Source organism: Solanum stenotomum, chromosome 12, assembly GCF_019186545.1.
Source record: "Solanum stenotomum isolate F172 chromosome 12, ASM1918654v1, whole genome shotgun sequence".
Lineage (NCBI taxonomy): Eukaryota > Viridiplantae > Streptophyta > Magnoliopsida > Solanales > Solanaceae > Solanum > Solanum stenotomum.
The window spans coordinates 39182264-39206312 of NC_064293.1; the positions used below are offsets into that span (position 1 = coordinate 39182264).

The window sequence follows — 24049 nt, forward strand, 5'->3', positions numbered from 1 at the left end:
ATACATTGTAATTTGTATAATTTGTGTTTGTATTAATTATAAGTGTATAGGACAAAAATATATGTAATTGTATTTGTATATACAGTTTTCTCTCGCTTTATACAAATGCAATTTATACATTTGTGTTTGTATGAAGTGAGAGAGGCAAGCGAGATTTCGGGGAGAGGGGCGAATGACAAGTGTTTGCTACAGATTAGAATTAAATGAAACTGTGGTTATAACATTTAATTTGAATTAATAGTTTGCTATTTTATACAACTTTCTCTTAAAAATAGCATGCATTGTATAAAAAAAATTATTTACAAAGATATCCTTCACGATTATGGTGGAAAAGATGTAAAAAGGGTTTTAGGGGTAATTGGATCTTTAATTATGTTATTACACGCATTAAATCTCTTTGTATTACTAATACTCAGAAATGCATGGTATTAGTAATACACACCTTAATACACAATTGAAGTATTAATTATATGCATAAAAAATGTATCAAACAAGGTATTACTAATACACAAAGTTAATGTATGCAATATTTTATCATATATACTCCACCAAACGACTCTTAAATTTTTTAGCAATAAATAGAGTAATGCTATTATTATATTACTCTTTGAATATAATAAATTCAAAGTTTTAGGGAATGACTATAGTTATTAATAACGGAAAATAGCTTAAAATGCCCTTTAACTACATGAATTGGTACAAAATTGTCTTCATCCACCTATCAGGCCTAAAATGCTCCTGATGTCAACCTTTTGGCTCTTTTTTGCTCTTATCTTTAATGGTTGAATTGATAACTCCGATCAACAAATTTATTAATGACGTGTCACTATCCTATTCGCATAGTCGAGGGTATTTAGAATTGAGCGGAATGCTAAGTACAATATGTTTGATGTTCTCTTGTTGGGGTAAAAAGAAAAAGGCAGATTTGGGAGCTTTTCAACTCCGACAGAAAATGTAGTTTATTTAGAAAAACGTAAAACTAAGTTTATTCAACGGTGACTAGTAGTAGTTACTTTATATGTAAAATTAATCCTCTAAAATGGATTTAATTTTCCTCTTTTTCTTGTTCCAATGTAAATCTAGTCAAACTTCGACGGTTTTTTTTTCTTCTTCTTTTAGAAAAACCTTATCCAATATTATTACTGAAAAGTATTTTGAGACTTTAACTTTATCAGCATGATTATTAATCCCCAGTCAATAAAATTCTGTTGCTAATGATGGAGGATCTTAGTTGATGAGTTGGATAAAGCAAAATACGTAGAATAATTAAATTAAACCTTCTTATTTAATTCTTATATTAACACGTCTTAATTTGTTATGGTCATGAAGATTAATTTAACAGGAAAAAAAATACGAAATACTTCGATTATTAGGAGGAAACAAGTGATTGCTTTTGTTTCTTCAGATTATTATATATAGTAATAAATAAAATAATCCCAACAATTTTTTCTTCTTTTGGGCTGTCGATTCATGTGACGTTCGTTTTGTGCATTAGGGGACATTCTTTCGGCAAGTGTTTTCTCCTTTAATTAAGTGGAATTATAAAATATTATATTAAAGGTCGGAATTGTTTATGTAATTTAATATTATTGATTAATTTTATAATTACGTCATTTTGAATGCATGTTCAAACTACTTTCCTCATTACATAAGTTAGAACCCTTTCATGTCCCTCTTTTTCTATCTATGGGGTTTCCAATATGACAAAGTTCGAATACTAATGATTATTGTTGAGTTAAATAATATTTGGGCATAGTGTGAACAATGAGACACATATAAAATAAAATAGAATATATAAAACTATGTTTATTTTTTTATATATACTACTATATAATAGAATGAGGTTTGAATGCATGAGGGGAAATAAATTTTTAATTTTAAAACAATGCTATATTGCATTCATACTAATCCAAAATACATTATTACCTTTTCATTGAGTTGGATAATCTACTACATACTAGAGTATTTTCTTTAAAGTATTGTTTGATTGGACAAAAATGAACATGCAATTCTACCAATTCAATTCAAATATATATTGTAAGTTGAAATTAGAAAGACAAAGAGGAAAACTTACGAAGAACAATAATGAAGATGGACAAAAATTCCATGCGAGTTCAAGTAGTTCAATTGTTTGATTATCTAAACATTTACTTAGTATTTTATTGGTAAGAGTTTGATTCTGCACCTTATAATATACTCGTTCATTTTTCCTTCCTCTACTTTTTTTATAAAAAAAATAAAACGTCGAAAGAGGGGAAAGCAAAGCACCAAAAGATAGATTGATGGAAAGGAAAAGCAATAGTGGAAGAGAGGGGATTTTAATGACAATGACAATAGACTGCAACAAGTGATCCTTGCCACGTCGGATCTTTTCATTCACGTGGCAAAAGTAGGCCCCATCACGACACCCTTCTCTTTATTTTTCCTCGCCGATTCCTGCATAAGCTGTATATCATAGATATGAATGAATCCAGGGAGTGCTTCTCCCTCCTCCAAATGCGAATCTAAACTAATTGGACTTTAATTTAGATATTAAATACAGAGAGAAACAAAAAAATAATCATTAATTTCATTCATATATAAACAAAGGGATTTCAATTTATACTAAATAAATTTAAAATTTTCTCATTTCAAATTAAAATAACAAAAATAATCATACATTACAGAAATTTCAAAGTAGAATATTAGCTAGCCTCTTATAAGTATTTCATCCATTGCCAAAATTGATAAATTGTGAATTATGATGGCAATATTTATAGCAATGTCTCATCAATCCTACAGAAATTAAATCGACTAATACTATGTATTATTCTAATAATATTAAAATTAAAAAAGATATTAGAGAATTGTTTTTAATTAGGCGATGAATTGTCGGTAGATCGGCGAGGAGAGGGAGCGGGGAATAGGCATTAGGCATGTGAAAAGAACATTCTTAGCAGATTGGCAGTTACGAAAGCCGCCAATACAGTTTCTCTTTCTTCTTCTATCAAAAGAAAAGAAGAATTGTCTTTCTTGCAATTACACAAATACCCCCCTAGCTACTACCCCTATACGTATATTGGTTACCTCTAATAGCCAAATACCGAATGGACAAATCTGAAGCATAGAATATTATTGTAACTACCATGTGTAAAATTAAACACGACACTGTGGTTGAGCGGATTCAAAATATAAAGAAGTAAATATATGAAGTTGAACAACTAGAATTAGACGACATTATAGTTGAAACTGAACAGAATAATTGAAGTTGAAAAAAAAAATAACAATTTTAGAAAATTTTAACTAGTTATTTGGACATAAACTTTAAAGAAATTGTTACAAGTTAAAGATTTGGGAGCAAAGTATAACATATTATCTTGAATACACCTCTTTATACTTAGTTCACGTAATGAAGTTTTGTATTTGCAAATACATATTAAAGAAGAATTAAGTAGTTACAAATGTTGAAACTAATATATGTCAATGCATATATATATATATATATAGATAATATGCACACGTACCTACCGATTAAATTATCTACTATTTTGAAATCACTGACTCCAACAATTTTTATGTGCATTCTGAGAAAGATTTAGATACTGCTTGTGAGAGCCAAGAATATATTATTAACGGCTGTGATGAAATGATAAATAATTACTTAATTGAAAATAATTCTTGGGCAAGCCTCACAACTTGATGGTCAACGTAGCAATCATGATATTTATTAATATGCTATTGCATGTTTACTAATATCAAAATTAGAGATCGCGATTCAAACTTCGACGTAATAGATGGGGTTTTATTCCTCATAATGAATTTTTTTTCGTATTAATCAAACTGCAAAGAATATATAATAAGAAAGCACATAAATAAAGGGGAGTTTATACTATATTGTTAATTTGAGCTTGAGAGGAAAGATAAGTAAAGCTATCATTTGATGTGAAAAAACAAATTTAAAGGCAAAAGTAGCTAAAGGTAGGGGTGGCAGCCACCCTATTTGCTTTTTGGACTTACTTCTCTTTTTGTCTTGTTATCATAAAAACCCTCCCATCCAATTCCTTTCAACTTCCTCATCTTCCTTCTCTAACTGTTGAGTTCCCCTCTCTTCTTAATTTGGATCTTCCTCTTCAATCAATATTGCCAAATTAGGAAAAAAAAAAAGAAAAGTTGAAGAGAGAAGTTCCAAATTAGGAGTATATATATATGGCACCTGTTTCATTGCCACCTGGTTTTAGATTTCATCCCACTGATGAAGAACTTGTGGCTTATTATTTGAAAAGAAAAATCAATGCCAAGAAAATTGAACTTGACATCATTCCTGAAGTTGATCTTTACAAATGTGAGCCATGGGATTTACCAGGTACCTATATGTATAACTCTTTTTATTCTTTTGATTTTCTCTAGTGGAACCAAAACATAAATAAATCTTGACAACAATATATACACACACCTTGTTCACATAATTTAATTTATGTGTAATCAATAATTATATGAAAGGAAAATAAATTACCATGTGCAACATGCACGTTATAGCTTAATTTTTTGTGTAATATTAGGCTTCTATTTGTCGATAAATAAATAAATAAATTGATAATTGTGATGTTCGGATCAGCTTATCATAGAAGCTATAATTAAAGACTACGTCCATTCATTTTGAAGGTGTAGAGAAACGAAAAGATATTTAATTAGCCAAAAAGATTTATCACAAAGTGATTGTCAAGAAAGGTATATATAACAAAGATATTACCAATCACTGTTTCCTTAATTAACCATGTGTTTATTAATTTTATAACAATAAATGTTTGGCAGTCGCCATTAATTACTTTATTTTTATAAAAATAATGGAATGAATGATCAAGGGATATTTTTTCTTCATCTTTCAAGTTTGAGTACGTAAAAATGAAAATTAAAATACTTGCAAGATAATTAAATCCATACAGTAATTCCATACGCGTGCTTAATGACTAATAGGTTCTGATTATTGACACTTTGCATCACACTTTAACAGTCAAATTAAAAATCATATGCTTTATTATAAAAATATATAAATGTTTTAAAGGAAGTTGGCCCCTACATCTTTTGATCTTCTATTGAATCTTAAAGACTGTCCTTTGTTATTTCGATGATGATTTATTGAAGTCAAAAGTCAGTGTTCAAAAAGAAAATGACATGATTGCAATATTGTTTTATTTCATCAGTTGCAACTCTTTTTTTTTTTTTTTTTCCTTTTTCCCTTTATCAAAAAAATTATTTTAATCCCTTTGATGATTACCATGTTTCAAGAATCTCTTTCACGTCCTTTTCAGTTTTCATTTTTTGTCAAAATTTTCATATACTCAATCATTCTTCAATTCCCAAGAAGATGTCACTTTCATAGGCGGATTTGAAAATTATTTTGAATTTACTTGGTGAAAATTCTGACTCATATCATCGCTTACTACAGAAAAGTCTCTATTGCCTAGTAAAGACCTAGAATGGTATTTCTTCAGTCCCCGTGACCGTAAATATCCAAATGGATCAAGGACAAATCGGGCAACGAAAGCTGGATACTGGAAGGCGACGGGGAAGGACAGGAAAGTAAATTCACAGACAAGGGCAGTGGGGATGAAGAAAACATTGGTGTATTATAGAGGGAGAGCACCTCATGGAGCTAGAACTGATTGGGTTATGCATGAATATCGATTAGATGAACGTGAATGTGAAGTTGCTAATGGCTTGCAGGTACACAAATATAATTCTTAACTAATCGATTTTACTAATATTATAAGTGACAGATTCAGAATTTGACAGAATACATTTGATCTATCTACGTTAAATTGAACGAGACCTCTAATTATAATTTGACTTGAAATACTATACACAGGATGCTTATGCACTTTGCCGAGTAATAAAGAAGAATTTGAATATCAATGGTCCAAAAATAGGGGAGCAGCAGTATTATGGTAACGCAGCAACAAGTGATAGATCATCTAGCGTTGATCATGTTTACTCTCATGATGGGGGAAGATCATGTCATGATATGATGGAAAGTTCTCATGGATTAATGCCGTCATCATCATCATCCACAATATCCATGGCTGTGCATGGACGAAGCTCTCCAATTAATAATAATGTTTCTGCTCCAAGTGATGGTGATGGTGATGATGATAAATGGATGCAATATTTGTCAAATGAACCTAATTTTACTATCAACAACAGTCTGCAGCCCATTCCAAATTATGGAACATTGCCATTTCCCCCATCTAAGGTATGTATTGTCGTCGATCGTCAACATGCTAAATTTGTTACTGTAGTTTAATTTAATATCATAATTTTACTATATAAATATGGTATTACAATGGACATGTGGGGGGCATACTGCATAGTAGCTCCCCACACCTTCACTCTAATGGTAGAGGTTCGAATCCCACTAGGTTTAATAGTGTAAATCTTTTTTAAAGTACGTTAGTGAGTGACAGTCTAAAAAGATAACATCATTTTACATGTTAGTACATACATAGTCTTGTTATTTAATTTATAGATCGTTACTTAGATGGTGTAATAGTGTGTAAAATTTCTATTATTAAACGATATATATAGAGAAGTTAAAAGTCATTTAATTATATATACTTGTTCAGGTTGATATAGCATTAGAGTGTGCAAGGTTGCAACACAGATTCACATTACCTCCATTGGAGATTCAAGACTTCCCTCAAGTTGGCAGCTATGTTGATCATGCAAAGATGCCAGCTCAATCAAGTTTTATCCATCAAGCTTCACAAAATCATCTAATCAATCAAGATTATTCATCATGTGCTCCTAATATTGATGATGACTTCTCTTTCCTAATTCCTCTTAATAATAATAACCAAATCCATCATCATCATGACTTGGGTTCATTCAATATGATGGAACAAGATGAGAATGTAAGTAGGTCCATTGATATTGGAGATTTTGATCATCAAGACTTCAAATCTGATAGAATGGTGGAAAATTTGAGATGGATAGGAATGTCAAACAGGGATCTTGAGAAGGTAATAAATTTATTAATCTAACTAGTAATATACTAATTAATTAAACCGCAATTAATCCCTTAAATCTAATTTGTGTTATGGATTTACTAATTTTTATTTTGTACTTTGACAGGCATTTCTTGAGGACTATAAAACTGTTCCACTAGAAAATGTTTCAGCTGTCCACATAGAAGAGAATGAGCTTCAAGGTATTATATAGACTCCCCTATATATATATTCCTTTTCAGTTTTATTGCTCTCTTCCATTTTATATAATATTTTATTTTATTTTTTGTTTCAAAACAAGAAATTTGCACCTTATTAGTTTCTATATTTGAATATTATTTAATTTTGGATGTCTCATTTTATTCTTAATGAACATGTTTTTATAGCCATAAAAATATCATAGGTAGAGCTAGGATCTAAACTAGGACAATTATGACCTTAATGTGTTAGTACTTAATTCAATACACCTTTTATTATAGGTTCAAAATTCACATTTGCTTTAAGTTCTACTAGTACTTATTCACATTGTGCCTCTGAATATCTATTATGATATGTTTAAAATCATCACAACTCCTAATTAAGAGTAAATCTGGTATGTAAAATAATTTTTCTTTATGTCACATATCGTCATATAAAATAAAATGACGCAAAATAAATAACTTTTTCTTTTTGTTTTTACTGTTAAGTTTCTTTGTTGATATATCCTAGATTACAGGTGAAAACGGTGGTCATAGCAACAGCTTCATTCATGGATTCAATGAAACAGAAGCAAACAACTTCTCAATAGGATTTGACAACTTTTTGGATAATGATGGTTTTTCAAATTCCCCAAGCTTTGAAGTGTATGAAAAAGTTGAAGTGAATCATGGGTTTTTTATAGCTACTAGGCAAGCATCCAAGACATTTTATCATCAAGTGACACCTTCTAGGACACTTAAAATTCATAAAAACCTAGTTCCACTCCATGATTTTCCCAAAAATTCAATTAATAATTTTGTCACTAGACCATGGACAACAACTATGAGAACTTTGGTTGCAATTTTACAAACTTTTTGGATCTATTTTGGTGAATGTTTGGAGTTGGAGGCAAAAGGTTTCAAATTGGAAGACAAGAAGGGTGTTTATGAAGAATATTGCTTAATAGAGAGGGTGGAGAAGAAGATCAAGAAAGTTCAAGATTATAAATGGGATTTTTATAAGCAAAATAAATTCCCAATTGGTGACAAAGAAGAAAAAGGGATCAAATATTGTTGCAATGTGGAAAAAAAATGGCCTAATTATCTTACACTTGTAGTTGCTCTTTCTAGCATTTGGTTGCATCATATTATTGTCCCTTCATTTTGACTTTTTTTTTTTTTTTTTTAATTTCACATCTAAACAGTTTGTGGTATTGCTAACTATAGTTGTGTTGGGGAAGGCCTGATTTTAAGAGCCCCCCTAGAATTAGATACCAAAAACATAAATGTACTTTTTTTAATTTCTATATCAAATTATACTTTAATAGTGAGTTTTTGTTTTTTGAATTAGTCATGATTTAATGTTTATCTTAATTTTGAGCTGACAAAGTGTTCATCAACTTGTTTCATTCCCTGTATTTATCGTGAACTAATAAATGTGGAATCTTCAATCGTGAACATTTCGATAAGAAAGGAGCCAAGTCTTTTTCCTAGACTGAAGATGCAAATTTGAATTAGTCAGTTCATTGAATTCCGAAAAAGAAAGAGATGTGGTGCTATTCATTGAATACCTTAGAGTTTTGCAAGTGGAGATCAGTTGAATGTTCACGCTTAGAACTGTTGAGCCTGTGAAAATATAGCAAAGATGAGACTTAAAGGTAGCAAAAGCATCAAACTCCAATTAACATGCTCAAGTGTTTTTGCTTTTGTTTGGTTTCTTTTTGTCCTCATTTATTTCTTCTTTTTACCTAAAAGTGTCTGTCCAATATTGTACTTGTACATTCAAGTATTTATGCTTTTTGTCAGTCTCTTCACGTTTTTCTTGTTTATCTTCTTTTTTCATGCACTATTTTTACTTCCATTACTTGTTGTTTGTTCTCCCAATAAAGTCTAAATGATTACAATAAGCACCAAGTTTTTGTTGTGGCTCTCTAAGATCTTTAAAAGCAGAATATAAATATATCTCTATTTGTATTTACTTTTCCCCAATTGTAATATGGATTTTAAATTATATCATATAGTAATTTGATTTCCAATAGTGGGGGGAGGGGTGTGTGGTAAGTAGAGTTTGATATAATTCGATACTTCTAATCTAAATTTATATACTTAATAAACTTTGAAATCCTTAAACTTCAAAATATAAATCTGTTTCTACCAAATAGTTAGTTAGTATACTTTTGATTACTCAGATAAGATGAAAGAAATATAAACTAACATCTTTTGTTTGAAATATCATGACTCCTATCTCACAAAATAATCCTTCTCATAACTTCTGATCATGTATATATATATATGGAAAATGCAAATGTATGTAACACAATGATGGGTAGACAATGATAGAGTGATAATTTAGTTTGCGTACCAGATGACTCCTAAATATTTAAAAGATTATTGTATAAAAGGAATTAAGGAGGTGGCAAGATGGTAATGGACAGCACATGATGGATGCTAAAACAGTAACAAGATTTTGAGCACTTTAGAACAAATAGAAAACATATAGAAACAAGATGACAAAAACAAGTCTAATATTTTCAGTGTACTCACGGGTCACATAAATTGGAAATAACCAGTAAATAGAACTTATACTAAAAAGGTACAGTCCTTTTTTCACATGCCAACATTACTGAACTCAAATAATTCATAACCCCAAATTCAACTGTTTCTGTGAAGTATGTCCCCACCCTCCACTACCTACTTTAATATTTGAATCTATGATAACCTGTTATAACCGATTAAATTACACTGATAGACTAGACTGATTATATTTTTAGAAAGTATTATAAGTGTTAGCATTTCTTTCACCCTTTCACTCAATCCCCTAGCCTAATTTTGTCATTGTATGTACCATAAATATGTATTTACTCTCACATTTTTCTACTAATTTGTATGTGGTGCAAATTTTGTTTGTTTTGTTGTGGTGCATCCAGAGTTTAGAGTATGCAAATGCAGCAACTCCAACAGTGAAAGTTGGGAATATATCAAAAGTGGGAGATTCTGCATATTTTAGGATATACTATGGAGAAACCTTCAAGGTTATTAAGAACACACTTGATGGAAAGAGTTATCTTCTTATCCAGGTAAGAACATTTATTTCTAGCTTTTTTAAGCCATGAAAGAGATTATGTAATTGTTATTGTATAGTTCATTGCTAGAACGTACAGGCTCTGGAAAGAAGTAGGATTTAAGTTATATGCACCGACAATGTCCGTGTAGATTTAAGTTATAATAGTAGTTTATTGTTACCAATTTTAATTGGGTGAATATTTTTCACACCTTCAGTCTTGTTTGAAATTTAGGTAGAACTGTATAAAAAAAGATGAAGTTATTTCAGGGCTAGAATTACTTGAAAAGAAGATGATAAGGGTTGTTGGACCACAAAACTTGGACCTTAGAAGTAGTAGGGTCAAGAATATTTTAAAAAAAAGAAGAAAAAGAGTTATACTTCTTTTTATTTGGTCCTCTGTAGTTGGCAATCCAAGAACTCACAAAGTACTTCTTGGTTGCTGAATTCCATGGCACAAGTTGCTTAGTTTTGAACTTTCCGTTAGTGTCGTTTTCTTGGCTAATGATCAATCTGCAGAAGTAAAAGTGTCACTACCTACAGCTACATTATTCTATTGATCAATAAAGTCGTGAATTAGCTCGTTTTCGTCTTCTTTTTTTCCTTTTTTAGGAGAAGCCAAGGGATTTTACATACCTTTGACAGAACCAAAACTTATAGAGAGTAAAGATTCTTTGTTTTAAAATTCTTTCAACTAGATCTATATATTTATCCGCAATCAGGGACAGAGGGGGTTCATTGCTGGAATATGCATATATAGTGATTTTGAACACCCTTGGTGCCCGCATTAATATTGGAATCTAGAGCTGGTCATCTACTATAACAAAATGCTTTTGTGTGAATTCCAGCTAGTTGCAAGTTCTTAGTTCTTTTGTGATCTAAGAATACTTGATACAACCTTGGGAGAACCACGCCTTTAAAGCTACCTATTAAGGTGGGAAAGCCCAACGCTATATAGCCACACGCCCACACCTTTAAAGCTAGCTATTAAGGTGGGGGAGCCCAAGGCTATATGAGCCCCGCATCCGCTCTACATTTAACCAAAGTCCCCTACCTTGCTATAGGATCATAAACAATATGATTCTAGAAAACCAATTCTCTCCTGATTTACTAGAATGTAAATTTTGTGCAGAACAACACAAGAATGGCCAGTAGAACAAAATATTGCACCTCAAGAATAAAGTCTTTTGTTATCCCACTAGCAAACTACTCGATCGAGACTGACTACTTTTTTCCAGGTACACCATTTTTAACCATCGTCCTTATTTTTTCCCCTTCATAACATCATATTATAAGCGTTATATGTCTTTTTGGTACACGTTTATAACTCGTGCACTGACTGTTTCTCTTTTTTCTTTTCCTTCTTTCCTTCAATTCACAGTTTCCTTTTTCGAGGTAAGAATGCATAGTTTTAGTAACTATTCTGATAGCTGTATTACTAGATTGAAAATTTTTGCATGGAATATTTCAGCTACTAGGCATACTGGGAAACTTGAAAGGCATTACATCAACATATGTGGCCTCTCAATGTGTACTAAAACTATACCAGGACGGACAAGTGGAGAGCATTAACAAGACTGACCATCAACAACTTGCACAATATGCAGCTCACTTCATCGCCAACACGGATGAAGCTCAACCCTGCAACTTTGCCACATTTGTCCCTATAGGTGAAGATGCACCTCTCCAGGTACATAAGGGACTAAAGATTTAACACACTCTAACTATGCACTTAAGTTCTTTCTATTTCATGGAGCTTTGCTTTGATCTCTGGTTGGATGGTTACACGCAATTTGTACTACTTTGACAGCGTGCAGAGTGGATAAAATACTTGGGAGTTTTTGCGAATATGGAATACAGGGCAAACCAAGTTTACGATGCAGTAAGTGAAGAAATGAGACATCCTCAGTTTCCAATATGATGACAATAGTTAGAAGAATTTCTTGTTTATTAAGGATTTTGCTTCGTTTGTGGACAGATTAAGGAGAATTATTTGTGCTTGAGCAAAGCTGCAACTAGTAGGAATTCATTAAAACCAACTGTCTCTTGGATGGAGTATAAAGATGTGTGTACACCGACTCGTGAACCCAACTTTTTTATAAAAAATCATTTGTTTTACAGTTTCCCTTTAACATACACCTATTTTCTTGTATAGGGAGTGTGGTCATTTACAAGAGATTCATACAAATTAAAGGTTAGATTTTTCTCACTTTCAAGTTTCAACAGTTCTTTTTGATCATTTTCTCGAGTTTAGCTAAATTAATTTGATAATGCAGTTTGTAGAGGATGCTGGTGGAGTCAATGTTGATGATTCCATCAACAAAGTCACATACAATATGTCTAATCCTGATGATTTGGAAGAGATTCATGCCATTTTGTGTGTATGTTAATTCACTCATCTGATCATTTAAATTATCAATATGTCAATCTCCTTCCACTCATTTGTTTTTGTTTCGTAGACTGTGGATGTAGTGTTTGATGAAACATATAGCTCAGATCCAGCGGTTTATAATGGCTCCACATTTCTCGGAAACATCAATTTGGAAGATCAAACTTGCTTTGCTTTTCTCACAAATCAAAGCATATGGAGATATGATAAAAGAGTGCAAAATTCTGTAGTCCTCGGTAGGATTCTCTTCTTGTTTCTGCATAATCAAGGCTTTTTTATCAAAGATTGGAGTTGAATGCATAATCAATTTAATTAGGAAATAACTAGTAGTAATAGAGAACCTTGTTTTCTATTATTTCTGGGACTGATAGTGTTCACCTTTTGCTTGTTGAAGACTGGTATGATGGAGCTGTCTCTCAACCACAACTGGTCCTATCAGATATTATTGAAGCTATATATCCTACAGGAAATTATAACACTACATATTTCAGAAATATCGCAAAGGTATGACAATTTTGTATTGCATACAATTACAAGTTCAATTAACTTCTACACAGCGACAGTAAAAAGATTTTTTACACTATCGTGTCACCTAAAAATGAAAAATACAAAACAGACATATTACCTGCTACAAGATGTCAAATAAGGAATTGAAAGTCACTCTAACATTCAGGCATATTAACTATTGCAGGGAGAAGGGATCATAAGCATTGGTCCTGAAATGTGTGAAAGAGATACCTCCATCCCAATGGAACCTACAGTTGTAGCTTGCCAGTAACTAGCAATTCTTTCTCATGATTTTTAGCTACTTTTTTCTAGTCGCACTTTGGCCTGTCAATTGATCTGCTATGTAGTTATAAGATTAGATTCAAACGGAAACCAATTTATTCATCAGTAAAGTCGAAGTCAATGGGGCTACTACGTACTCTGAAGAGCTTGCATAGTCACAAGCAAATTTTCTCCAGAATTTAAGTTAAACCAACCGTACTAGCAATCAGTTTCAGTTTATTGCGTTACAGGGTTAACATTGGGTGAGATATGTCTTGCTCTGATACCATATATAATTAGATTTTACGCCTAAATCATACTGCAAAAACTAGATTGTCCAAACTTTATAAGGAATCCACTGAAATAAGACTTTTGTCATTCTTTAACCGTAATGGGCTTCACATCTTGACATGTTCGTAATGTGTAGCTAACACCTACTTTGAAGAGATAGAAGTCATTTCTTAAAGTGATTAATTAATCCAGACAATCGAGAAGAAATTAAAGGTTTAGTGAGATGAAATCAGATAATAAAATTGAGGGTTGAGTTTATTAATTACGAGTCTATGGATTACTGATGTGAAATCGGATAGTTAAATTGAGAACTGATTTTATTAGTTTGCGAGTTAATAAAATGAAATCGGATAACTCAATTGATAATTGAGGAATCCGCTAGGTTTGATGGATGGCAATTTTGAAAACTTTGATAACATAGAATGAATATGACTAATATGTAATGAAGTGGGTTGAGCAGCATTTCTTCTCGCACCAAGTTATCCTATTTGGAGGTAACAAATATTTGTAGGATTAGTTTTAATGAGCACGAAAACATACCTAGACATTGCGGTTACTAAATTGTTTTCCTATGTTAGTTTTAGAGTTAATATCTCCAATGATCACTCAATTTTCGATAGTTCTCACTTAGAAAGTCACTCAACTTTGAGTTGTTTACTTCAAAAGTTACTCAATTTTGTTTTATAACTCAAAAGTCACTTAACTATTAATAGTTTACTTAAAAAGTCATGTACTATTAATATTTACTTAAAAAGTCACCTAACTAATTTAAAATAATTTTTTCATTGAATTTTGTAAAATACAAAAAAAAGTACCTATTTGTTTAAAAAATTAATAAGATGCTTATTTTAATTATTTTATTGAATTTTGTTGAAGTACAATTTTTCTTTTTACCTATTTAAAAAAAAAAAGAAGAAGGTAGTACTGCGTATTTTTTATTACTTCTTATCAATTCCAACTTCTTCTTCTTTTTTTGGATCATTTTCTAACATATTTAATTCCAGTTATATAATTGCTAAAACAGAAAAGGTTTTTTTTGGGTCAATTGCTATGGTACCTTTTTTTAAAAAAACATTATAATTAAATGATTTGAATTAACAAAATAATTAAAATAAATATCTTATTATTTCTTTTAAAAAATAGTGTAACATAAAAATTAAATTTCAATAAAAATTTATGAATTTTTTTTTTGAATTGATTGAGCGACTTTCTAAGTGAAATATCAATGTGTGACTTTCTAAGTGAAATATCAATAGTTGAGTGACTTTTGAGTTATAAAATAGTGTTGAGTGACTTTCTAAGTGAACAACTCAAAGTTTGACTTTCTAAGTGAACAACTTAAAGTTGGGTGATTTTCTAAGTGAAAAATTCAAAGTTGAGTGACCATATAAGATATTAACTCGTTAGTTTTATTGCGCATTAAAATACACCTGAACATTGCAATTGTCAAATTATTTTCTGTGTTAATTTTAGTGTGTGTGAAAATACACTTGAACATTGTGGTTACCAAATTATTTCCTATGTTACTTTAATACACACGAAATAGACCTGAATATCGTGGTTACCAATTTGTTTTTGTGTTAGTTTTAATGCGCTCGAATCAAACCTGGCATCGTGGTTACCATATTGTTTTCGGACGTTAGTTTAATGCAGGCGAAAATAAACTTGGACATTACGGCTACCAAATTGTTTTTCTGTGTTAATTTTAATGCACGTGAAAACACATCTGGACATTACGATTACCAAATTGTTTTTCGCAATAATTTTAATACACGCGAAAATAGATCTGGACATCACAATTACCAAATTGTTTTTTTGTGTGAATTTTAATGCCCGCGAAACACCCCTGAACATCGCAGTTTCCAAATTGTTTTCCTGTATTAGTTTAAATACGCGCGAAATCAGACATGTACATTGTGCTTACCAAATTACTTTTCTTTGTTAGTTTTAATGCGCGCGAAAACAGATTTGAATTTCACGAGTACCATATTATTTTCTTGTGTTAGTTTTAATGCGCAGGAAAATAGACCTAGACATCACAATTACCAAATTATTTTCCTACGTTAATTTTAATGCGCGCAAAAACAGTCCTAAACATCACAATTACTAAATTGTTTTATGAAGCGTGATGCATATATAGGATAGAAGTCCTTCACAACTCATATTGTTCGCGCAGAATAGAAATACCCTAATCGGTAATCAGAAGGAGAAAACAGTATCGCGACTTTTCCCTTGTACAAGAACCCTATCTGCATCAGCCGGACGGTATGAGTCGGTCAGTGGACGAGCTCGGAACTACCAAACCGGATCCGACGAAGAAGCCCGTCTTCCTCACCAAAGCACAGCGAGAGCAGCTAGCCCTACAGCGCCGCCACGATGAAATCGCCGAACAGAAACGGCGGGCCGAACAGCTTCTCCAACAACAGGGTAACAACCGCCCTTCCTCCACCGATAACGATCATGAACGAGATCATCGTGACAGAGATAGTAGGGGTGACCACCATCGCTCCAGGGACAGGGACAGGGACAGAGACAGAGAAAGAGAAAGGGAGTCGAGGGACCGGGAGGTGGAGCGCCGGAAGCGCGATAGGGAGCGTGACGAAGAGGTCAAGGAACGAGAGCGAGCTCGATTGGACAAATTAGCTGAGCGAGAGCGAGAGAAAGAGCTTGATGCAATCAAAGAGCAGTACCTGGGCTCCAAAAAACCTAAGAAGCGGGTGATTAAACCTAGTGAGAAATTCCGATTTTCCTTTGATTGGGAGAACACCGAGGACACATCTCGCGACATGAACGCTCTATACCAAAACCCTCACGAAGCCCGCTTACTCTTTGGTCGCGGATTCCGTGCTGGAATGGACCGAAGGGAGCAGAAGAAGCTTGCTGCCAAGAATGAGAGGGAGCTGCGGGAGGAGATCTGGAAGAAGGATGGCGTTGAGGAGTCTGCAGTAGAAGCAGCTGCCCTGAAGAAGAAGGAACAGGATGCCGACATGTATGACACTTTTGACATGAGGGTCGATCGCCATTGGTCAGACAAGAAGCTGGAGGAAATGACGGAGAGAGATTGGAGGATATTCAGGGAGGATCACAATATATCCTACAAGGGGTCGAGGATACCCCGTCCCATGAGGAATTGGGTCGAGAGCAAGTTAACTACTGAGTTGCTCAAGGCTGTTGATAGGGCTGGCTACAAAAAGCCGTCTCCCATACAAATGGCTGCCATTCCGCTTGGACTTCAACAGCGTGATGTGATTGGTGTCGCAGAGACTGGTTCAGGTAAAACTGCTGCTTTTGTTCTTCCTATGTTGACTTATATCACTAGGCTTCCTCCATTGAGTGAGGAGAATGAGGCGGAGGGGCCATATGCTGTTGTTATGGCCCCCACACGAGAACTTGCTCAACAAATTGAGGATGAGACTGTCAAGTTCGCACACTATTTGGGTATCAAAGTTGTTTCTATTGTTGGTGGGCAGTCCATAGAGGAGCAAGGTTTTAGGATTAGGCAAGGTTGTGAAGTTGTGATTGCAACCCCTGGGCGGCTTCTTGATTGCTTGGAGAGACGTTATTGTGTTCTGAACCAGTGTAATTATGTTGTTCTTGATGAAGCTGACCGTATGATTGACATGGGTTTTGAACCTCAAGTGGTTGGTGTACTGGATGCTATGCCTTCAAGTAATATGAAACCGGAGAATGAGGATGAAGAGCTTGATGAGAAGAGGATTTATCGAACCACTTATATGTTCAGTGCTACCATGCCACCTGCTGTGGAGCGGCTGGCTAGAAAATACTTGAGAAATCCTGTTGTTGTGACTATTGGCACTGCTGGAAAGACTACTGACCTCATCACTCAGCACGTGTTCATGGTAAAGGAATCAGAGAAAATGTATAAGCTGCAGAAATTGCTGGATGAGCTTGGAGATAAGACAGCTATTGTGTTCATCAACACTAAGAAGCAGGCTGATTTTGTTGCCAAGAATCTGGATAAAAATGGCTACAGGGTAACCACACTGCATGGTGGAAAGTCTCAGGAGCAAAGAGAAATCAGCCTTGAAGGATTTAGGACCAAGAGGTACAATGTGTTAGTTGCTACTGATGTTGCTGGTCGTGGTATTGATATACCTGATGTGGCCCATGTGATAAACTATGATATGCCAAACAATATTGAAGCATACACCCATCGTATTGGACGTACAGGTCGTGCAGGAAAGACGGGTGTAGCCACAACATTCTTGACCATGCATGATACTGAAGTCTTTTATGATCTTAAACAAATGCTCACACAAAGCAACAGTCCTGTTCCCCCAGAACTTGCCCGACACGAGGCTTCGAAGTTCAAGCCAGGAAGTATTCCCGACAGACCACCTAGGAGGAATGATACTGTATTTGTTCATTAAAGTTGGAATTGCTACATATGCTATTGTAGGGGTCAAGTGTTGGGAGTTTCTATAATGGTATCTGCTGCAAAATGGAGCTAGGTGGGTGAATGATGGAGTTGGTAGATAGAGTGGAGGGTTCAAACATAATGGAAGTGAAGTGGTAACATGTTTGGCAATTGAGTTTTTTTCTGTTACTAACAAGTAGTAATGTGCTGTCAGCTTTGCTGAAGGGATTTGTTTTTTAATTCTGATTCCGTTAGTCGATGCCTAGGCTTTACTGAAGATCTTCCTGTAAACTCTTAAACATTTCTTATGTTTCCTTCTTTATTACTTTATCTTAAGATAGTCTCAGGAACTTAAATACCTTGGTGAAGTATGATGTTTATTGCCATTAGTTAGCAAGTTCCTTGGACAACAGGTACATGTGCGTATGGAATTTTTCGGTAATCCAGTCCATATTCTAGTAGAAATAACCTACTTCCTTTATGATTGTTTTACGTTATTATGTTATGTTCTGCGGTTCTCATTTGCTTCAACACTATCTAGCCTCGCACAGCCGCACTTAACATTCTTCATTTGAGTAATCCACAGTTTTTACCCAAATGCACTCTCAGTAATCTGTCAATCAAGTCATGCACCACCATTTCAACCTCTTTTCTTAAAATTTTTGGGGGTAGACACCCAAGTTTGTAAGCTGGTGTTATTTCTGTTTAAGAATTTGATTGTCATATTGTTTTTCCAATTTACAATTTAAGAAAAATTGATTGAAATCTGAAACATCTTCTATAATTAGTCTGTGTTTCATTATTGGTTGAAGTTGTGATTTACACTTTTTGAATAAGAGGGATTTACTTGCTGAGAATATCCATACTTGTGCAAGTAAACACTGGACTTCCAATATTCAAAAGATAGATTTGAGCAATCAAACTGGAATTTGGAAGCAAGCAAAGACACAACCACTGCTGGTTTTCATTTATTCTGTCTTGAAATTGAATTACAAATCACACTTAAAAAAAAATTACACTTTCTCTTTATTTGCGTGTTTCTGTTGACAATGAGGGAACAAGTATCATGACTGGCTGTTCGATGATCCAAACAACCTGCAGGATGCCACTTCAAATCGTTAGTAACCTCCTCAAAAGGGGAGGGAGGATAAAAGAAATAGACACATCCGTGATTCATGCAGTAGCAATTGTAGCAAATCTTACTTCTGCAACCTTGATTGTGAGCGCCTGGTACCATAGAAAAAATGGATATACATCAGTACAGTTGTAGGGAAAGAAGTACAGGAAAAAACAATGAAGGAAGACAACCCATAAACCATGTAGGAGTATTAACAGTCAAGCATATAGGAAAGAAACAAACCAAATTTGTTGATTGTCTACTTGATTGACATAACTGGTGGTTTAAAAGGGTGAATAGAAGAAGTAAGCTATTTGCTGTATGGTTCTAATTTAGTACTCGTCTCTTGAAAAACATTTTAGTGCATACCTTTGTGATAACTGTGGCTTAACTTTCACCCTCTCGGGCCTCTCCTTTGGTCCTGGTTTTTCATCAATTCTGATAGGCACATCTTTTATCTGCAGTAAGTGTAATTTAGGAAGCAAAATAAGAAAAGTATATCTCATAAGGATGTTTGGAATATAATGAAATGCAGGCATGCAGCAATATACCAAGTTTCTAAACTCGAGATTGTAGAAAGTGTCTATGTATCTTTGCTTTGCCTGTTTCTGATCTTTGTACAATGTCTTCCAAAAAGTGTAGATTGACCCCATATTCAATACCTTGTTTGCATAGATCTTCCATGTGTAACTGCAAAATATCAGGATTAAAGGATTAAGAAAATGTCAACAAGACATATGCCTCTCTGCTATTTGAACAATTGTTTATTTGTGAGTTACCATTCATTTATACGCTTTAGACCCTGAGCTGAAATCCTGTTCCAATGCTCAGGATCCTCCCTGCACTTCTGGAAAAAATTAGCAATTTTGTTGCTTGATTCATCTCCATTATTTGGATCAATATGGAAGCCTGAGATCCCATCAACAATAATCTCAGCAGGGCCACCTTGGTTGGTAGCGAAGGTTGGTAATCCACAGTTCATTGCTTCAATGACTGTAAGACCAAATGCTTCATACAAAGCAGGCTGCACAAAAGCTCCTTTTGAATCTGCTATTGTGCGGTAGAGTTCGCTATTCCTGTATCTGTCAGTCTGAGCTGCTATCCATCTAATCTGACCTTTAAGCTGGTATTTCTCTATCAGCACATGCATCTTTTTTATTTCAGCTGCTTCTTCTCTATCATTGGATTTTGTAGGATCAAAGGAACCGCCAACCACAACAAGGTTAACTAAGCTTCTGAGCTTCTTGTTCTTGCCAAACCATTCAGTTAGTCCAGTTGTGTTCTTCACTGTGTCCAGCCTTGCCATGGTGAAGAGGATAGGTTTCGTTCTGTCTTCTAAATATCCACTGTGGTTGAAAGAAGTAAAACATTAATACGTAGAATTGTGGGATGTTCCTATTGGCATTAAACTGAAGTTTGAGCACTAAGACTTACATGTGCTCGTCATTATCCACTTTACTAAAAAGAAGCTTCTCAATGGCAGGTCGGAAATCAGTCAAACGCTTCTGCTTTTCTGTGTAAGGGAAATATACTGACTGGTCTGCCCCAGGAGCAGCAATGTTAAATTTAGGATCAAAGACATTGATGCCTGAAACAACTCTATAAAGCCCTGGAAGGGTAAATGCACTGTGACTTTCATACTGCCCTGGCCTGTCTTTGCTGCAAATGTAAGCACATAAGAATGAGATCCATGAAGTTTCAATAATTAGAGTAAATACATAACTGGATTTGTGATGTGTATTTGATGGTAGTAAAAGAACAATTCTAATATTTTATTACTCGTCTGCTCTAGTTCTTACCTTCCAGCTATTTCTTGATATGTGCTTGTGATAACAAAATCTGCAGAATTCATTGCAATCAAATCAGCTGTAAATTGGCACGAAAAGTGGTACTTTGGATCGAGTTCCTTTAATTTGATGTCAGAATCTTCATATTTAGTCTTCTCCAGAGCATGAGCAATTGTTCCCTAGTACAGAGATGGTCTAGGTTAGTGGACATTAAGACACTAACTTGGGGAAGAAACAATATCGACAAAGATTAGGGAAAGTTACCAGAGTTATCCCAAGTTTTCTAGCCATTAATGATGCCACCAAATTCCCATCAGTGTAGTTGCCAATGATTAGATCAGGCTTGCCTTCCATTAGCTCGATGATTTTGTCAGAAGCATCCTTTAGTCAAGGCAAAAAGAAAATGTAATTTAGGAAGAAAGAAAAACTCTGGTTGAGCAAGGTTTATATAAAGATACACACCTGAGTATATCTCTCCAGATAAGGGTAGATATCGAATCTAGAAACCCATTGATTAAGCACTCCTTTTTCTGTCCTAAATGGAACTCTGAGTATGTGAGAATGCTTTGTATTCTTGATTGGTTCTAGTTCCTGGTTGCACTTTGTTCCTTTTGCATCTGGGATTAGCCGGGTTAACTGTGCAATCAAGATATGATATTAGCTTTTCTAAACAACCTCTACGTTATTGCATACTCATGTCGATTGTCTAGGAACTCACCACAAGAATCTGAGGCTTAACATTGAGCCCCTGCTGTTTAATTCTTTGTAGCATTTCTTCTTCAAAAGCTACAACTTGATCCAAAACATAAACCACCTGTTGATCAAAAGCAGCGGATTTAACTTATATAATATGATAAGTGTAAATAATAGTGTATTTTAACCTATTGTAGCAGGTAACCTTCTTGATTTTTGCAGGTATTTTATTCCGTTTCTAATGGAGGTTACTTGTGATTATCTTTTAGGTGACCTGATAGTTTAAAAATTCTTTTATAGTGAAGTATGTAAAAGTTAGATGCTTACCTGACCACCGGTGTCTGGCAAGCCAAGAACATCAGCTTGGCCGAAGTATCCATGAACAGAGAACAATACAATATTGAAAACAGTTGGAACCCTTCCAAAGAATTTCTCAAAGTTTGATGGATCCGGTGCCTGAAGCACCTCAGAAAGCGTTCTCATGGTATCTCGGACTCTTTCAGCTGTATCACCCCAGCCTTTCTCAAAACCCCACTCTTTGAATCTGTACAAGAATTGAAGCCACTTAGTACTTTGTAGCATGCCAAAAGGGGGAGGAAGTAGAGCAAAAACTAATTAACCTTAGCTCAAAGCTCTGATATGGTGTATCAGTTGGTATGGAAGAAATAGATGATTCTGCTACAACCAATGCTGCCTGAAGCTTTGAGACAGTGCTGAGCGTCTCATTGATCATCAGTTTCTGCAGTTGAACATAAAGGAAATTTGTTATTATCTTTTCCTCTTAGGACAAGTGTTCATTTATGAAGTTTAGTTTTGCTTGACATACATCTCCTTGATGGTTCAATGTGAGCAGGTAGTCAACTAGACACTGTGCACTCGTGGAGCTAGCATTTAGCTTTGAAGTTAGAAACTTGGAAACATAACTGAGACCATTTCCGATTGAAGAAGATAGAGTCAGACGAGGCGTTGAGAAGTCTACTGCTCCAAAATCAATTTCCAGTGCGTATTCGTCTTTTGCCCTGCATGTTCACACAAAGGTAATCCTTATGAGTTTTGACTTTTCTGATTGAAGGTATAAAACCATAGAAGGTATGATAAAAGCTGCAATGTATTCTATACCAGCTTTCATCAACTATCATTTCCTTGAATTTCAAGTACTCTGTAGCTGTAATACCCTCAACAGAAAGATCATTAGCATTCACTTTCACATATTCCCAGAACCCGGGATTCTGTCTCGTGGCGAAGGCAATGTAGGGAGGAACAACTGCAGCCTCCTGCAAAATTTGATCACAGAAGATTTTAAGAACAAATGTACATCATGCAAAATCTGGAAACAATAATAGAAGAAAACTATTATAAGTGCAGCACATGGTTCTTTCTATACCATTGTAGTACATAATATGTAGCCAAGTAAGCCTTCCAAAACATGGTTCCTTTCAGCTGGATCATCAATCACTTTCTCTAATTCATCCATCAAGCTATGCAGTTTCATCATCCTCTTGCCTTGCTCTATGTATTTGGCAAAACATCTCTTCATGTGATACCGGCTTTGCCTCAACGCTTCTGGCATGCTATCAGCTATGGACTCTGATCTCTTCAAGGCTGGTGTAGTAGCCATTTTCGGCGAGTTATAAAAGCTTAAGGTATTGATATTTACACAAAGAATTGTGTTTTTATTGACTTGTGATTTAGTTGAGATTTTTTGGGAATTTATAGGTAATTAGCAAGAGACAAAGATAAACTGTTAAAAGGAAAAGAGGAAAGAAAGGAGAAAGAAGAAATAAGAAAAGAAAGGAATTTTGTTGTCATTTGGGTGAATGGTTGAGGTATTGGTATCATTCTTTTCTTTCTGTCTGATTGATGATCAACCCATGAGAATATTCACTATCTCACGACACAAATACCTAATGAGAAAGACTATGAGGAAAACCAAAAAGAACATCAAAATAGCAATCTTGATCATCAGGATAGACAAGTACCTTTATATCAATCCCTGTTTAATGTTTTTGCATGTAACTTACTTTTTTTCCCAAAGTTACTACTCAATATAACTATAATTGTTTTTTACTTGACTGGATTGTAAATATATTTTACACTTGGCACATTAAGACGAGGTCAGCGAATGGAAATTCAAGAATTTTTTTATAACCAAAATTTGCGTCGTATTATTTTCAGTGAAGTGGATTCAAAACTCAAAACCACTGGATAGAGTAATTTGAGAAAGAAAAACCCCAAGCAATATAGAATAAATTAATAAATAAATAAATAGAAGAGTGTGACTCTAATACCATGCCAAAGAATTTGACCATTCAGTTCTAAACAAGAGTTCTTTAGGGTGAGGTATTAGGTATAATAATTCCACGCTTAAAATGTATGACTATTTTATCGTGTGTTTGATTGGAGATATTA

General features: G+C 34.2%; 4 protein-coding genes across 6 annotated transcripts; 3 read left to right on the forward strand and 1 right to left on the reverse strand.

Moving 5' to 3' along the window:
• The first annotated feature begins 4056 nt into the window (after nt 1–4056).
• Nucleotides 4057–8465, forward strand: LOC125848144 (NAC domain-containing protein 86-like). 2 transcript variants are annotated; one of them, XM_049527952.1, is made up of 6 exons: nt 4057–4342; nt 5426–5703; nt 5846–6229; nt 6600–6995; nt 7108–7183; nt 7696–8465. In XM_049527952.1, exons 1-6 carry the CDS (start codon nt 4186–4188, stop codon nt 8322–8324), a joined length of 1920 nt encoding a protein of 639 aa, XP_049383909.1. In that variant the 5' UTR covers nt 4057–4185; the 3' UTR covers nt 8325–8465. The 2 variants fall into 2 exon arrangements, with proteins under 2 accessions (XP_049383909.1, XP_049383911.1); XM_049527954.1 differs by having other exon boundaries at nt 7689–7810.
• Nucleotides 8466–9917: 1452 nt separating this feature from the next.
• On the forward strand, nt 9918–13565 carry LOC125849292 (uncharacterized). Of its 2 annotated transcripts, none has more exons than XM_049529351.1 (11): nt 9918–10233; nt 11350–11455; nt 11599–11612; nt 11689–11907; nt 12028–12099; nt 12196–12282; nt 12373–12411; nt 12494–12598; nt 12677–12842; nt 13001–13110; nt 13298–13565. In XM_049529351.1, the coding sequence occupies exons 1-11, from the start codon at nt 10009–10011 to the stop codon at nt 13382–13384; spliced, it is 1230 nt and encodes a 409-aa protein (XP_049385308.1). In that variant the 5' UTR covers nt 9918–10008; the 3' UTR covers nt 13385–13565. The 2 variants fall into 2 exon arrangements, with proteins under 2 accessions (XP_049385308.1, XP_049385309.1); XM_049529352.1 differs by lacking the exon at nt 9918–10233 and adding an exon at nt 10598–10680 and having other exon boundaries at nt 11349–11455; nt 13298–13560.
• A 2267-nt stretch (nt 13566–15832) lies between these two features.
• LOC125846240 (DEAD-box ATP-dependent RNA helicase 21) lies at nt 15833–18401 on the forward strand. Its single transcript, XM_049525615.1, has one exon. It carries the CDS (start codon nt 15933–15935, stop codon nt 18054–18056), a length of 2124 nt encoding a protein of 707 aa, XP_049381572.1. The 5' UTR covers nt 15833–15932; the 3' UTR covers nt 18057–18401.
• LOC125846239 (sucrose synthase 7-like) lies at nt 18242–23344 on the reverse strand. Its single transcript, XM_049525614.1, has 15 exons — nt 23025–23344; nt 22760–22914; nt 22467–22659; nt 22261–22379; nt 21968–22184; nt 21666–21761; nt 21410–21583; nt 21212–21328; nt 20960–21126; nt 20595–20819; nt 19940–20506; nt 19712–19850; nt 19530–19618; nt 19247–19270; nt 18242–19138 (listed from the first exon to the last, which is right to left on the reverse strand). Exons 1-15 carry the CDS (start codon nt 23256–23258, stop codon nt 19108–19110), a joined length of 2547 nt encoding a protein of 848 aa, XP_049381571.1. The 5' UTR covers nt 23259–23344; the 3' UTR covers nt 18242–19107.
• Between the last annotated feature and the right edge of the window lie 705 nt (nt 23345–24049).

What these genes read in the sequence shown, in the direction of transcription:
- LOC125848144 (XM_049527952.1), top strand. Translation starts at nt 4,186, where the DNA reads ATGGCACCTGTTTCATTGCCACCTGGTTTTAGATTTCATCCCACTGAT. An exon ending in TGAGCCATGGGATTTACCAG is followed by an intron (nt 4,343 to 5,425) that starts GTACCTATATGT and finishes CGCTTACTACAG; the next exon opens with AAAAGTCTCTATTGCCTAGT. An exon ending in AGAAGAGAATGAGCTTCAAG is followed by an intron (nt 7,184 to 7,695) that starts GTATTATATAGA and finishes CCTAGATTACAG; the next exon opens with GTGAAAACGGTGGTCATAGC.
- LOC125849292 (XM_049529351.1), top strand. Translation starts at nt 10,009, where the DNA reads ATGTATTTACTCTCACATTTTTCTACTAATTTGTATGTGGTGCAAATT. An exon ending in AGAGTTATCTTCTTATCCAG is followed by an intron (nt 10,234 to 11,349) that starts GTAAGAACATTT and finishes AATTTTGTGCAG; the next exon opens with AACAACACAAGAATGGCCAG. An exon ending in AGATTCATGCCATTTTGTGT is followed by an intron (nt 12,599 to 12,676) that starts GTATGTTAATTC and finishes TTTGTTTCGTAG; the next exon opens with ACTGTGGATGTAGTGTTTGA.
- LOC125846240 (XM_049525615.1), top strand. Translation starts at nt 15,933, where the DNA reads ATGAGTCGGTCAGTGGACGAGCTCGGAACTACCAAACCGGATCCGACG.
- LOC125846239 (XM_049525614.1), bottom strand. Translation starts at nt 23,258, where the DNA reads ATGGCTACTACACCAGCCTTGAAGAGATCAGAGTCCATAGCTGATAGC. An exon ending in ACATATTATGTACTACAATG is followed by an intron (nt 22,915 to 23,024) that starts GTATAGAAAGAA and finishes CAAATTTTGCAG; the next exon opens with GAGGCTGCAGTTGTTCCTCC. An exon ending in ATCTCGAGTTTAGAAACTTG is followed by an intron (nt 19,619 to 19,711) that starts GTATATTGCTGC and finishes CACTTACTGCAG; the next exon opens with ATAAAAGATGTGCCTATCAG.